Genomic DNA, 16670 nt, shown 5'->3' with positions numbered 1-16670 from the left:
TGCACCACGGCTAGCCGGGAGGGAGTCTGGGGAAAAGTCTGGAGCTGCCGAAGAGGCAAGAGACTTTTTCTTCCCTCTTTGTTTCCTGGTGTGCGAGGAGAGGGTACTAAGAGCACAGCTTAAAGGAGCTCCAGAGACGGGCGCGAGCCGTGGCTAAAAGCGCGCACCCCAGAGACGGGCATGAGACGCTAAAGCTGCTGCTGCCGCCACCAAGAAGCCTGTGTGCGAGCACAGGTCACTATCCACACCCCCTCCTGGGGAGCCTGTGCAGCCTGCCACTGCCAGGGTCCTGGGATCCAGGTACAAATTCCCCAAGAGAACGCACCTCAGGCTGGTGCAACGTCACGCTGGCCTCTGCTGCAGCAGGATCGCCCCGCAACCCGTGCCCCTCCCTCCACCCGGCCTGAGTAAGCCAGAGTCCCCGAAGCAGCTGCTCCTTTAACCCCGTCCTGTCTGAGCGAAGAACAGATGCCCTCCGGTGACCTACATGGAGAGGCGGGTCCAAATCCAAAGCTGAGCCCCGGGAGCTGTGAGAACAAAGAAGAGAAAGGGAAATCTCTCCCAGCAGCCTCAGAAGCAGCAGATTAAAGCTCCACAATCAACTTGATGTACCCTGCATCTGTGGAATATATGAATAGACAAGGAATCATCCCAAATTGAGGAGGTGGACTTTGAGAGCAAGATGTATGATTTTTTCCCCTTTTCCTCTTTTTGAGAGTGTGTATGTGTATGCCTCTGTGTGCAATTCTGTCTGTATAGCTCTGCTTCCACTATTTGTCCTAAGGTTCTATCCGTCCACTTTTTAAAAAAATTTTTTTCCTTAATAATTATTTTTTATTTTAATAACTTTTATTTTACTTTATCTTCTTTCTTTCTCTCTTTCTTTCCTTCCTTCCCTCCTTTAGACAACAAATCATCCCAAAATGAGGAGGTGGACTCAGAGAGCAAGATTTATGATTTTTCCCCTTTTCCTCTTTTTGTGAGTGTGTATGTGTATGCTTCTGTGTGAGATTTTGTCTGTATAGCTTTGCTTCCACCATTTGTCCTAGGATTCTATCTGTACGTTTATTTTTTTAAATTTTATTTCTTAATAATCTTTTAATAACTTTATTATATTTTATCTTACTTTATTTTGCTTTATCTTCTTTCTTTCGTCCTTTTTTCCCTTCCTTCCCTCTTTCCTTCCTTCCTTCCTCCCTCCCTCCCTGCCTACCTCTCTCCCTAATTTCTTTCTTTCTTTCTTTCTACTTCTACTAATTCTTTCTTCTTACTTTTTCTCCCTTTTATTCTGAGCCGTGTGAATGAAAGGCTCTTGGTGCTGCAGCCAGGAGTCAGTGCTGTGCCTCTGAGGTGGAAGAACCAACTTCAGGACACTGGTCCACAAGAGACCTCGCAGCTCGACATAATATCAAACGGCGAAAATCTCCCAGAGATCTCCATCTCAACACCGGCACCCAGCTTCATTCAACGACCACCAAGCTACAGTGCTGGACACCCTATGCCAAACAACTAGCAAGACAGGACCACAACCCCACCCATTAGCAGAGAGGCTACCTAAAATCATAAGTCCAGACACCCCAAAACACACCACCAGATGTGGACCTGCCCACCAGAAAGACAAGATCCAGCCTCATCCACCAGAACACAGGCACTAGTCCCCTCCACCAGGAAGCCTACACAACCCACTGAACCAACCTTAGCCACTGGGAACAGACACCAAAAAAACACAGGAACTACGAACCAACAGCCTGCAAAAAGGAGACCCCAATCACAGTAAGATAAGCAAAATGAGAAGACAGAAAAACACACAGGAAATGAAGGAGCAAGATAAAAACCCACCAGACCTAACAAATGAAGAAGAAATAGGCAGTCTACCTGAAAAAGAATTCAGAATAATGATAGTAAAGATGATACGAAATCTCGGAAATAGAATAGACAAAATGCAAGAAATATTTAACAACGACCTAGAAGAACTAAAGATGAAACAAACAACGATGAACAACACGATAAATGAAATTAAAAATACTCTAGATGGGATCAGTAGCAGAATAACTGAGGCAGAAGAACGGATAAGTGACCTGGAAGATAAAATAGTGGAAATAACTACTGCAGAGAAGAAAAAAGAAGGAAAAGAACTGAGGACAGTTTCAGAGAATTCTGGAGCAACATTAAACGCATCAACATTCGAATTACTGGGGTCCCAGAAGAAGAAGAGACTGAAGAAGGGACTGAGAAAATATTTGAAGAGATTATAGTTGAAAACTACCCTAATATGGGAAAGGAAATAATTAGTCAAGTCCAGGAAGCACAGAGAGTTCCATACAGGATAAATCCAAGGAGAAACATGCCAAGACACATATTAATCAAACGATCAAAAATTAAATACAAAGAAAGCATATTAAAAGCAGCAAGGGAAAAACAACAAATAACACACAAGGGAATCCCCATAAGGTTAACAGCTGATCTTTCAGCAGAAAGTCTGCAAGCCAGAAGGGACTAGCAGGACATATTTAAAGTGATGAAGGAGAAAAACCTGCAACCAAGATTACTCTACCCAGCAAGGATCTCATTCAGGTACGATGGAGAAATTAAAACCTTTACAGACAAGCAAAAGCTGAGAGAGTTCAGCACCACCAAACCAGCTCTACAACAACTGGTAAAGGAACTTCTCTAGGCAAGAAACACAAGAGAAAGAAAACACCTACAATAACGAACCCAAAACAATTAAGGGAATACGAACATACATATCGATAACTACCTTAAATGTAAATGGATTAAATGCTTCCACCAGAAGACACAGATTCCCTGAATGGATACAAAAACAATACCCATATATACGCTGTCTACAAGAGACCCACTTCAGACCCAGAGACACATACAAACTGAAAGTAAGGGGATGGAAAAAGATATTCCATGCAAATGGAAACCAAAAGAAAGCTGGAGTAGCAATTCTAATATCAGACAAAATAGACTTTAAAATAAAGACTATTAGAAGAGACAATGAAGGACACTACATAATAAGCAAGGGATCGATCCAAGAAGAAGATATAAGAATTGTAAATATTTATGCACCCAACATAGGAGCATCTCAATACATAAGGCAAATACTAACAGCCATAAAAGGGGAAATCGACAGTAACACATTCATAGTAGGGGACTTTAACACCCCACTTTCACCAATGGACAGATCATCCAAAATGAAAATAAATAAGGAAACACAAGCTTCAAATGATACATTCAACAAGATGGACTTAATTGATATTTATAGGACATTCCATCCAAAAACAACAGAATACACATTTTTCTCAAGTGCTCATGGAACATTCTCCAGGATAGATCATATCTTGGGTCACAAATCAAGCCTTGGTACATTTCAGAAAATTGAAATTGTATCAAGTATCTTTTCTGAACACAACGCTATGAGACTAGATATCAATTACAGGAAAAGATCTGTAAAGGATACAAACACATGGAGGCTAAACAATACACTACTTAACAACGAAGTGATCACTGAAGAAATCAAAGAGGAAATAAAAAAATACCTAAAAACAAATGACAATGGAGACACGACGACCCAAAACCTATGGGATGCAGCAAAAGCAGTTCTAAGTGGGAAGTTTATAGCAATACAATCCTATCTTAAGAAACAGGAAACATATCGAATAAACAACCTAAGCTTGCACCTAAAGCAATTAGAGAAAGAAGAACAAAAAAAACCCCAAAGTTAGCAGAAGGAAAGAAATCATAAAAATCAGATCACAAATAAATGAAAAAGAAATGAAGGAAATGATAGCAAAGATCAATAAAACTAAAAGCTGGTTCTTGAGAAGATAAATAAAATTGATAAACCATTAGCCAGACTCATCAAGAAAAAAAGGGAGAAGACACAAATCAATAGAATTAGAAATGAAAAAGGAGAAGTAACAACTGACACTGCAGAAATACAAAGGAAAATGAGAGATTACTACAAGCAGCACTATGCCAATAAAATGGACAACCTGGAAGAAATGGACAAATTCTTAGAAGTGCACAACCTGCTAAGACTGAATCAGGAGGAAACAGAAAATATGAACAGACCAATCACAAGCACTGAAATTGAAACTATGATTAAAAATCTTCCAACAAACAAAAGCCCTGGACCAGATGGCTTCACAGGCGAATTCTATCAAACATTTAGAGAAGACCTAACACCCACCCTTCGCAAACTCTTCCAAAATATAGCAGAAGGAGAAACATTCCCAAACTCATTCTACAAGGCCACCATCACCTTGATACCAAAACCAGACAAGGTTGTCACAAAGAAAGAAAACTACAGGGCAATATCACTGATGAACACAGATGCAAAGATCCTCTACAAAATACTAGCAAACAGAATCCAACAGCACATTAAAAGGATCATACACCATGATCAAGTGGGTTTTATTCCAGGAATGCAAGGATTCTTCAATATACACAAATCAATCAATGTGAAAAAACATATTAACAAATTGAGGGAGAAAAACCGTATGATCATCTCACTAGATGTAGAGAAAGCTTTCGACAAAATTCAACACCCATTTATGATAAAAACCCTGCAGACAGTTGGCATACAGGGAACTTTCCTCAACATAATAAACGCCATATATGACAAACCAACAGCCAACATCGTCCTCAATGGGGAAAAACTGAAAGCATTTCCACTAAGATCAGGAACAAGATGAGGTTGCCTACTCTCACCACTCTTATTCAACATAGTTTTGGAAATTTTAGCCACAGCAATCAGAGAAGAAAAGGAAATGAAAGGAATCTAAACCAGAAAAGAAGAAGCAAAGCTGTCACTGTTTGCAGATGATGTGATACTATACATAGAGAATCCTAATGATGCTACCAGAAAACTACAAGAGCTAATCAATGAATTTGGTAAAGTAGCAGGAAACAAAGTCAATGCATAGAAATCTCTGGCAATCCTATACACTAACGATGAAAAATCTGAAAGTGAAATCATGAAAACACTCCCATTTACCATTGCAACAAAAAGAACAAAATATCTAGGAATAAACCTACCTAAGGAAACAAAAGACCTGTATGCAGAAAATTATCAGACACTGATGAAAGAAATTAAAGATGACAGAAGTAGATGGAGAGATATACCATGTGCTTGGATGGGAAGAAACAACATTGTGAAAATGACTCTACTACCCAAAGCAATCTACAGATTCAATGCAATCCCTATCAAACTGCCACTGGCATTATTCACAAAACTAGAGCAAAAAATTTCACAATTTGTATGGAAACAAAAAAGAGCCCGAAAAGCCAATGCAATCTTGAGAAAGAAAAATGGAGCTGGAGGAATCAGGCTCCCTGACTTCAGACTATACTACAAAGCTACAGCAATCAAGACAGTATGGCACTGGCACAAAAACAGAAAGATAGATCAATGGAACATGATAGAAAGCCCAGAGATAAACCCACGCACATATGGTCACCTTATTTTTGATAAAGGAGGCAGGAATGTACAGTGGAGAAAGGACAGCCTCTTCAATAAGTGGCACTGGGAAAATTGGACAGGTATATGGAAAAGTATGAGATTAGACCACTCCCTAACGCCATACACAAAAATAAGCTCACAATGGATTAAAGACCTAAATGTAAGGCTAGAAACTATCAAACTCTTAGAGGAAAACATAGGCAGAACACTCTATGACACAAATCACAGCAAGATTCTTTTTGACCCAACTCCTAGAGAAATGGAAATAAAAACAAAAATAAACAAATGGGACCTAATGAAACTTCAAAGCTTTTGCACAGCAAAGGAAACCATAAACAAGACCAATAGACAACCCTCAGAATGGGAGAAAATAGTTGCAAATGAAGCAACTGACAAAGGATTAATTTCCAAAATTTATAAGCAGCTCAATAACAAAAAAGCAAACAACCCAATCCAAAAACGGGCAGAAGACCTAAATAGACATTTCTCCAAAGAAGATATACAGACTGCCAACAAACACATGAAAGAATGATCAACATCATTAATCATTAGAGAAATGCAAATCAAAACTACAGTGAGATATCATCTCACACCAGTCAGAATGGCCATCATCAAAAAATCTACAAACAATAAACGCTGGAGAGGATGTGGAGAAAAGGGAACACTCTTGCACTGCTGGTGGGAATGTGAATTGGTACAGCCACTATGGAGAACAGAATGGAGGTTCCTTAAAAAACTACAAACAGAACTACCATATGACCCAGCAATCCTACTACTGGGCATATACCCTGAGAAAACCATAATTCAAAAAGAGTCATGTACCAAAATGTTCATTGCAGCTCTATTTACAATACTCCGGAGATGGAAACAACCTAAGTGTCCATCATCGGATGAATGGATAAAGAAGAAGTGGCCCATATATACAATGGAATATTACTCAGCCATAAAAAGAAACGAAATTGAGCTATTTGTAATGAGGTGGATAGACCTAGAGTCTGTCATACAGAGTGAAGTAAGTCAGAAAGAGAAAGACAAATACCGTATGCTAACACATATATATGGAATTTAAGAAAAAAAATGTCATGAAGAACCTAGGGGTAAGACAGGAATAAAGACACAGACCTACTAGAGAATGGACTTGAGGATATGGGGAGGGGGAAGGGTAAGCTGTGACAAAGCGAGAGAGTGGCATGGACATATATACACTACCAAACATAAGGTAGATAGCTAGTGGGAAGCAGCCGCATAGCACAGGGAGATCAGCTCGGTGCTTTGTGACTGCCTGGAGGGGTGGGATAGGGAGGGTGGGAGGGAGGGAGATGCAAGAGGGCAGAGATATGGGGACATATGTATGTGTATAACTGATTCACTTTGTTATAAAGCAGAAACTAACACACCATTGTAAAGCAATTATACTCCAATAACGATGTAAAAAAATAAAATTAATTAAAAAAATAAAATAAAATGTGGCAATCACTAAACCCCCCCCCCAAAATTAATTACATGGGACTGAGTGAACTGATGAGGATGATTATAATTTTTGTGACTTCCTGTTTGAATAAAAAAATATCCCACAAGGACTCACAGGCAAAAAATATACAAATCAATTTTCACTGCAAAGTAAAGGTGCTGTTACAGTGGAGGATTACTGGACTGAATGTCAATATTATCACATAGTTTGAGTGTGCTTCATGTTTGGTAATTGCAATCATTGTTGGTTTTGTTGTGGTCATCCATTTACAATGCTTGGTGTCAGTTTATTTATCTCTTGTAAAAATAAAATACAGTGTGTGTGTGTGTGAAAAAAAAAGGAAATGTAGAGACTTAAATGTAAGAGCGGACACTATAAAACGCTTAGAGGAAAACGTAGGAAGAACACTCTTTGACATAAATCACAGCAAGATCTTTTTTGATCTACCTCCTAGAGTAATGGAAATAAAAACAAACAAATGGCACCTAATGAAACTTCAAAGCTTTTGCACAGCAAAGGAAACCATAAACAAGACAGAAAGACAACCCTCAGAATGGGAGAAAATATTTGCAAATTAATCAATGGACAAAAGATTAATCTCCAAAATATATAAACAGCTCATGCAGCTCAATACTAAAAAGACAAACAACCCAATCCTAAAATGGGCAGAAGACCTAAATAGACATTTCTCCAAAGAAGATATACAGATGGCCAAGAAGCACATGAAAAGCTGCTCAACATCACTAATTAGAGGAATGCAAATCAACACTACAATGAGTTATCACCTCACATCAGTTAGAATGGGCATCATCAGAAAATCTGCAAACAACAAATGCTGGATAGGGTGTGGTGAAACGGGAACCCTCTTGCACTGCTGGTGGGAATATAAATTGATACAGCCACTATGGAGAACAGTATGGAGGTTCCTTAAAAAACTAAAAAGAGAATTACCATATGATCCAGCAATCCCACTACTGGGCATATACCCAGAGAAACCATAATTCAAAAAGACACATGCTCCCCAATGTTCACTGTGGCCCTATTTACAATAGTCAGGTCATGGAAGCAACCTAAATGCCCATCGACAGATTGAATGGATAAAGAAGTTGTGGTACATATATACAATGGAATATTACTCAGCCATAAAAAGGAATGAAATTGGGTCATTTGTAGAGACGTGGATGGATCTAGAGCCTGTCATTCAGAGTGATGTAAGTCAGAAAGAGAAAAACAATTTTTTTTATTAACACATATATGTGGAATCTAGAAAAATGGTACAGATGAACCAGTTTGCGGGGCAGAAACAGAGACACAGATGTAGAGAAGAAAAGTATGGACACCAAGGGGGGAAAGTGGTGGGGGGTGGTGTGGTGGTGTGATGAATTGGGAGATTGGGATTGACATATATTTACTAACATGTATAAAATGGATAACTAATAAGCACCTGTGGTATAAAAAATAAATAAAATTCCAAAAGAATAAAGAAAAAAAAGAAAGAAGGAAAACCTACCATTTGTGAAAATATGGATGTACCTTGGGGGCATTATGCTAAGTGAGATAAGCAGGTAGAGGAAGACAAATATTGTATTATATAACTTATATGTGGAACCTAAAAAAGTCAAACTCATAAAAACAGAGTAGAATGAGTTATTTTCTAAGCATTAATTCCCTGAAGTACAGGATATAAACAATTTTTAGGACATAATGCTAAATTCCCTTTCATGCAAGTTGTACCAATATAGCTATCACCAGCAGTGTATGATACAACCTTCTTTAATGCAAACCAGGTATTATTTTAGAAATTTTCCCTAATTTGATAGAAAAATGGTGATTCTGTTGCATTAATTTGCTAATAAGGTTGAATATTCTTTCATGTATTTATTAGTTATTTGTAGTTCCTCAATTGTGAGGCAGAACTGACTTAGTCTTTGGGATAGCAGGTAGTTCTGGAAAGCTTCCCTGGAGAAATGTCTAAACTGAGACCTAATGGGTTAAGCAGATATCATCCAGGCACAAAATACTTATCAACTACGAGGCGGAAAAAAAGCAAATTTACAGCAGAGAAATATGGCAGATACCACCTTAATGAAGCCATCAAACTTAACATGAAGAGTAATGGGACAAATCCACATCTTGTACTTCCTGATTATGTACTGAGGACACATCTTACCTCTGTGGTATTCTTGCCAAAAATGCATAGCTTGAAACAAATCATGAGGAAATATCAAACAAAATCAAATTGAAGGACGTTCTATAAAACAATCTTTAAAAATGCCAAGGTCATAAAAGGTGAGTAAAGTCTAAAGTATTATCAGGTTAAAGAAGCCCAAAGAGACATTACAACTAAACATAACATGTTATCCTGGATTGGATCCTGGATCATAAGGGTTTTCTTGTTTGTTTTTGTTTTTGTGTTTTGCTATAAATGATATTATTGGGACAATTAAAGAAATTTGAATGGGGTCTTTGGATTAAGTTGTAGTATAATGCCAGTGTTCATTTCCTGATTTTGATGATTGTCTCATGGTTATGGGACAGTCTTTGAGGAAATTCACTCTGAACTATTTAGGAGACATGAGGCATCATGTCTGCAATTTACTCTCAACTGGTTCAAAAACAATAATGTGTATGTGTAAATAGAAAGAGAAAGCAGGGACTTCGCTGGTGGCGCAGTGGATAGGAGTCTACCTGCCAATGCAGGGGGCTCGGGTTCGATCCCTGGTCCGGGAGGATCCCACATGCCGCGGAGCAACTGAGCCCGTGCTCCACAACTACTGAGCCTGCGCTCTAGAGCCCGTGTGCCACAACTACTGAGCCCACACGTCACAACTACTGAAGCCTGCGTGCCTGGATCCCGTGCTCCGCAGCAAGAGAAGCCGCCACAAGGAGAAGCCCGCGCACCACAACGAAGAGTAGCCCCCGCTTGCCGCAACTAGAGAAAGGCCACGCACAGCAACAAAGACCTAATGCAGCCCAAAATAAATAAATACATTAAAAAATAAATAAAGTGTATATCCCTTAACCCAATGGTTTCACTTTTAGGAATCTATCCTACAAAATTATTTGTGCAAGTTCACCAGGATATATGTACAAGGATCCGCACTAAAGCATTATTATCAACAAAGTAATTATTAAATATTGAAAAGAATGAATTAGATTACCTGTATGAAAGAGGATGTTTGGTTATGTTGTTCAGTGAAATGTGAGATTGTTGAATTTAAAAAATCAGGTTACATAGAGGTAAATAGAGTAGGGTTTAGTTTTTAAAAATAAGCTCAATATCTATATCACTTTGGTAATTAAAATACATAAAAAAGAAAATGGTTACCTAGGGAATATATATTTTGTAGGGACAAAGTTCTATATTAATTAATTCAACCACATTAATTATATAGTTTAAATTTTCTATGAACTTATTTTTGGTTTATTTTATCTGTCATAGCCTAGGAGTGGCTTTTGTTAAATTGTCCCTTTATAACTGTTTCTATTTTGCCTTGTATTTCTAATACATTTTGCTCTGTATTAATTGAAACTACATTCCAGGCCAGACTTTCTCATTGTAGGCTGTGCCTTCTATCTGGACCCTCTTTGTCCTCTTTTGTTCCATGTAATACTTTTTGCTTTGAATTTACGTAGTCACCCGTACTCTTTTTTGCTTATTTTGGCCACTTTGTCCATCCTTCTGTTTTTAATCTTTCTGTAGCAATTTGTCATCTTAGAGCTCTTAGAGGTGGTATAGGTATATAGACTGGATTTCCTTTCTTCGTTTTTTAAATCAATCTGTGCCTTTGCCTTTAGGTAGGGGAAACAAATCAAGCCATGTGTATTTATCATTATAATGGATATGTTTGATCCTATTCCTACTATCCTATTTTATGCCTTCTTGCTGTTTCCATAGATGAAAGCTGAAATTAAGGCAGCAGCAGTGGGAAGGAAGAGATGAAGCCAAGTGGAACACAATAATGATGATGAAGGTAACAATATAGGGGATGCAGGAGAGTGAGGGGGGTGGAGGATGGAGAGATGGTTCCCTGATATCAAGCTTTGTCAACTGGTGTATGGAAGGAAAAAAAGCCTCCCTTTGTTTGCTTTTGTAGTGATAGAGATGATGAGTTTAGTTTAAGATATGTTTTCTAAGGTCTTATATGATATGTAAATAGAGATATGCTACAAAAGCAGTTGTACATAAAAATCTGGAACTTATGAAAGAAGTCTTCACCTATATGTCCATAATTATATTGGAGACTCTGAATACTGCCTATGGTTTAAAAGACCAATTAATTTGATGATGGTCCACATTCATGTTAAGGCTTTATCTATGGCAAAGGTGTACCAGACTTCCTTATCCCACACTTGGTAAAAACAAAGCAAGGAAAATTACCTTTGCCATTCCAACTGAACTGGCATTCAATTCTGAGATTCCTTGGTTGGTCTTATCTCCACGTTCCCATATCCCGAAGTCCTGGCATAAAATAACCAACACACCATTATCAAATCATCACTACTAAACACTTACTAGATATACAAACCTTGAATAAAAGGCACAAGTATTAGCTAACTCGCCATACATACGCTTGCCCACAATGCTTATTAAGGAGAGGCCAATGAGTTGGGTTCCCCCTGTAGCTATTTTCCCAGTAGTTTTAAATTCTATTGGGGCCTCCAAGAAGTTAGAAGATATCTTGACAGTTGATCAGGACTAAGAACTGTACCTTAGTTCATCTAAAGAGGTGCTTCTCAAAATTTTTCATCAAAGCAGACACCTAGGGGGTCTAGGAGACAGAGCCTAAACATCATCCAAATATTTTATCATAAACATCCAGTCTAATTTTACTCTCTATTGGCACTGACAATGTACCATGCACTTCCCTATGCACTTTACACTATTACAGTTTCTTCCTTAATCTTTACATTTTATAGATGATGAAACTGAGGTGCAAAGAGAGGTCAAGTGACTCACCCAAGGTCACATAGCTAATGAATAACAGAGCTAGGATTAGAGTCTAAGTGCTCCAAAGCCTACATTCTTAACCATAGTTCTATACGGCCCCTCGATAATACAAAGATAACATTTAAAATTACTTTTTAAAAACTTTTCATTTCCAAATAACTTTAGATTTACAGAGAAGTTGCAAAAATAGCAGTGAGTTCCCATACACCTTTCACTCAGCTTCCCCTAATGTTAATACCTGACATAACCACAGTACAATTGTCAAAGTGAAGAAATTTACATTAGTAAAATACTAGTAACCAAATTATGGACTTTACTAGGATTTCACCGTTTTTTCCCCCACTAATAGCCTTTTTTTTTAAGATTTTTTTTGATGGGGACCATTTTTAAAGTCTTTATTGAATTTGCTACAATATTGCTTCTGTTTTATGTTTTGGTTTTTTGGCCGCAAGGCACGTGGGATCTTAGCGCCCCAACCAGGGATCGAACCCGCACCCCCTGCATTGGAAGGTGAGGTCTTAACCACTGGACTGCCATGGAAGTCCGACCACTAATAGCCTTTCTATGTATTCCAGGATCCAATCCAGAATACCATGCTGCATTTGCATGCCTCCTTAAGTCTCTTCCAATCAGTTAGTTTCTCAAGCCTTATCTTTCATGACCTTGACACTTCCTGAAGATTAGTGGTCATATATTTTATAGATTTCCCTCAGTTTGGGTTTGCTTGATGTCTTCTCTTGATTAGATTGAGGTTATGCATTTTTGGCAAGAATACTACAAACATTATGCTCCTTCTTAGCACATCGTATCAGAGGTATACGATGTTGATGTCATTACTGGTGATGTTAACCTTAATGACTTGGTTAAGGTGGTGTCTGCAGAGTTTCTCTGTTCTACTGTTACTATTTTTCTATTATACTATTGTATTACTATACTACTTACAAGCATAACTCAGAGATATTGTGGGTTCAGTTCCAGACCACAGCAATAAAGTGAATACTGCAATAAAGCAAGTCACATGATTTTTTTGCTTTCCCAGTGCATATAAGTTATGTTTACACTATACTATAGTCTATTAAGTGTGCAATAGTATCATGTCTAAAAAACAATGCACATACCTTAATTTAAAAATACCTTGTTGCTAAAAAATGCTAACCATTATCTGAGACTTCAGCAAGTCATAATCTCTTTGCTGGCAGAGGGTTTGACACACTGCAAGAATTACCAGAATGTGACACAGAGACATGAAATGAGCAAATGCTGTTGGAAAAATCGCACCAATAGACTTGCTTGACATAGGGTTGTCACAAACCTTCAATTTGTAAAAAAACACAATTAACTGTGAAGTGCAATAGAGCGAAGGAAGCACAGTGAAATGAGGTGTGCCTGTAATTAATAATTATCTTCAGAGAGATACTTTACGATTGTGCAAATATCTTGTTTCTCCTCAAACATCCACCCACTAATTTAGCATCCATCAGTGAATTGTGCCTGCAACAATTATTACAGTGGTGATTTCAATGGTGATTTTCTAGTTCCTTCATTACCTCTACACTCATTAACTGCAATTCTTCTCTAAGGAAGAGTTATCCTTTCTCCCTCATTTATTTACTCAGCTATTTACTTACATCAGTATGAACTTATAGATATTTAGGTTATTCTCTGGGTTGTAATAAAATGTTATCATTATTTATTTTGCTCAAATTGTTCCAGCTCTGGCCACTGGGAGTTCTTCTAGGTTGGCTCCTGTGCCCTTTTGACATGCTCCATTTTTCTGAACACTTCCTCACTTTTTGTCACTATAAGATACCCAAACACAGTCTCATCTCGTATTTTCCCTGCCCCAGCCCTGGAATCAACCACTTCTACAAGGAATCCTGGTTTCTTTTATTAGAGAATGATAGTTACATTCAAGACTTGGATGCTGGTCCTTATTGTCACTGTGGTGTCAGGCTTCTAGGCCCTCTCATTGAACAGAACTTGGAAATACCCATGTGCACACATGCATGTGCGTGCACACACATGCACACACACCTATATTTATTTTGGTATCTACCTTAAATTACTTTTAATATCAAATCTTTGAGTCAAAAGATGGAGCTTCAGAAAGGTAAGCCATATTTATCCCATGGTGAGTCTCATCTGCCCCTAAACCCAGCTCTACCCTAGTCTGTGCAGCAAAGATTAGAGTATGAGAAGGCACAAATATCATTAATTCTACTGCTGCAACCCTTGGCTGCAGCAGAGAGGTCAGAGAACACTGGCTTTTACCCTGGATCACAGCAGGCCTATGGTATCAGAAAACAAAGCAATCCATCAACAAATAATGTCTGTCTGCATCAGATATGTCTATGTTAGAATTATCCTTCTGGTAAATATGGAGTGACAGGTTGCAGATTTATCCTCACACCTGTAACAACTAAAAAACAACTAACCAAACTAAAACAACTAAACAGCTAAAAAAAAACTGGACTACTTATGACACAGCCATTTTCAATACAATGAACATGATGCAATGAAGAACAGCAAACACTGAGAGAGATGTTAAATATATTATGACAATAAAAACCTACCTCATATGTAGTCATAAGAAAGAGTAACTATTTTTGTATAGTAAGCACTGAATCAATGTCTACAGATGATATTAAATACATGACTAAATTTTACTTCTAAGTAGCTAACTGACCCATAATACTCCTTAGCCATCTTGCTCCCATTAACCACAAACATTAAAATAAGACCACAATTTAGCCCCAGATTGCCCAATACATACCATGAAGTATTACAGAGTTTGAAAGGAATGAAAGCATTGCACCTTGACCCTCCTGCCTCTGTAAATCCCTTGGGGAAAGGCAAACAGAGGACGACAGAGCTTAGTAAAGAGGCTGAAGGCAATTTCTGCCAGAAGCGTTATAGATTGGTTCACTATGAGGGGCAGCATTAAGAGAAGGATTAGGTTGTTCAGTATTTTAAGAACATCACATGTTTAAAATTCATTCCAAAATGAGTACTTACAGCAGTTTTATATGCAGCTTCGATGTAAAACACAAGGTTCTGTATGAAATTAACTTCATCTAGGCTGTGGATGATATGAAGTCCTGAGGAAAAAGAGAATAAAGATATAGAGCTAGTCAATTATCACTACAGGCTTTACAGGCAGCCACAGTGACTAACTGACCCCCCTATACCAAATAATCCCACTCCCGCTTAGGAATAATGGGAGACACTTTGATTCCTAAAGCATAAAAATAACACCACAAATCAGTCCTAGGCTACTCTTCAACTAAGTAAGATACCACCATATTTTAACATGAAAGAATTTTAATTGTTATTTGTAGGCTTTAATGGAAAGTATCAGACTCCTAATTCTACAGGTAACTAATTTGTGCTGTGTTTAAATATACAAACCTAGGCATCTGGAAAAAGAAAGACAAATATTTCAAAGAAGACTTGGAGGGAGTCTAAATACTAAGAAGTAGATAAAGATTATGATTTTAAGAACTCAAAACCATATTTTGGGGAGTAAAAATGATAATTATTCTAAATATAAGCTATATAAAGATAGGGCTTATAAAGAAAATGTTTTGCATGAATCATACATTCAATTTTCAAAACAACCCTAAGAGGTGGGTATCTCTATTTTCTGCCTCAGGCTTAGAGAAGTTAAATATTTGCCTCAAGTCATGTAACTAATAAATAGTGGAACCAGGACTCAATTGACTATCAACTTCTGTTTTACTTCAGAGACTGAGTTCCCAACCAAGATGCTATACTGCTTCCAAATATGTACAATATGATCCATTTTTGTTTAAAAACTAACTCCTTTCCCCTCCCCTGCCATCAAGGGAAATACCAACAATTACACAGCGAAAGTTTTTCCCCCACCCAGAATCACATCACTCCCACCCTGCCAAATCTCCTCTCTGGGAGAAACCAGTCTTACCAGTTTCCTCCGTATCCTTTCAGAGATACATTATGCATATACAAAAATTATGCAAAGAGTAGTATACTATGCTGCACCTTGCCTTTTTCATATATAACTTGGAGACAATTTTAAATATATCTGCCTCATTTTTTTAATGGCTACATAGCATTCCACTGAATGGCTATTCATGTAGCCTGTTCCCTACTGAAAGACATTTAGGTTGTATCTAATCTTTTATCACTACAATCAATGCTGCAATGAATATCTGTGTATTTACATCTTTGTGTACATGCACCAGTATATCAAGGTAAATTCTTAACTGCTGAGTCACAGATTTATGCATTTTCCCCAACATTTTATTTTGAATATTTTCAGACAAAAAAATAAAAGAATTTTACATGGCACCTGTAGATTTTACACACCATCTGGACTCAACCACTAACATTTTACTGTACTTTTTAATCACATATATATCCATGCAACAGTCCACCTTATTTTTTGATACATTTCAAAGTAAGCTTCAAATATGGGTACACTTCTCTCTAAATACTTCACCACATGTACAATTAAATGTTGATGATCATCACCAAGTTATTCTGCAAAGAAGTTCCACAGTTTACATACCAACTAGCGCTGCCTGCCTTTTTCCAACACATTTTGTAAACACAGGCTTTAATAAAAGTTTCTGATCTTTACCATTCTAATGGATGAGAAATAGAATTTCCTTGCACTTTAATTTGTAGCTTTTTTATTTTGAGTAAGGTTGTCTTTTCTTATGTTTATAAGCCAACTCTATTTCTTTTCCTATGAACTGTTTGTTTTTTCATGTCCTTCACCAATTTCTATTGAATTGCTG

General features: G+C 37.7%; 1 protein-coding gene across 5 annotated transcripts in view; it reads right to left on the bottom strand.

Annotated features, from left to right (window-relative positions):
* The window catches only part of PHKA1 (phosphorylase kinase regulatory subunit alpha 1), a 147798-nt gene that overhangs the window by 113820 nt on the left and 17308 nt on the right, over positions 1–16670 (bottom strand). For all 5 annotated transcript variants that reach the window (XM_022565569.3, XM_022565566.3, XM_022565567.2 and 2 more), the window contains 2 exons: positions 14905–14987; positions 11320–11400 (listed from right to left, as the gene is read on the bottom strand). In XM_022565569.3, the coding sequence (XP_022421277.1) occupies positions 11320–11400; positions 14905–14987 (164 nt within the window). The remainder of the gene's footprint in view (positions 1–11319; positions 11401–14904; positions 14988–16670) is intronic.

This window comes from Delphinapterus leucas, chromosome X, assembly GCF_059928025.1.
Source record: "Delphinapterus leucas isolate spDelLeu-1000000601 "Yukka" chromosome X, BTC_Dleu_Yukka2, whole genome shotgun sequence".
Classification (NCBI taxonomy): Eukaryota; Metazoa; Chordata; class Mammalia; order Artiodactyla; family Monodontidae; genus Delphinapterus; species Delphinapterus leucas.
This window is presented reverse-complemented; position numbering and strand designations above follow the sequence as displayed.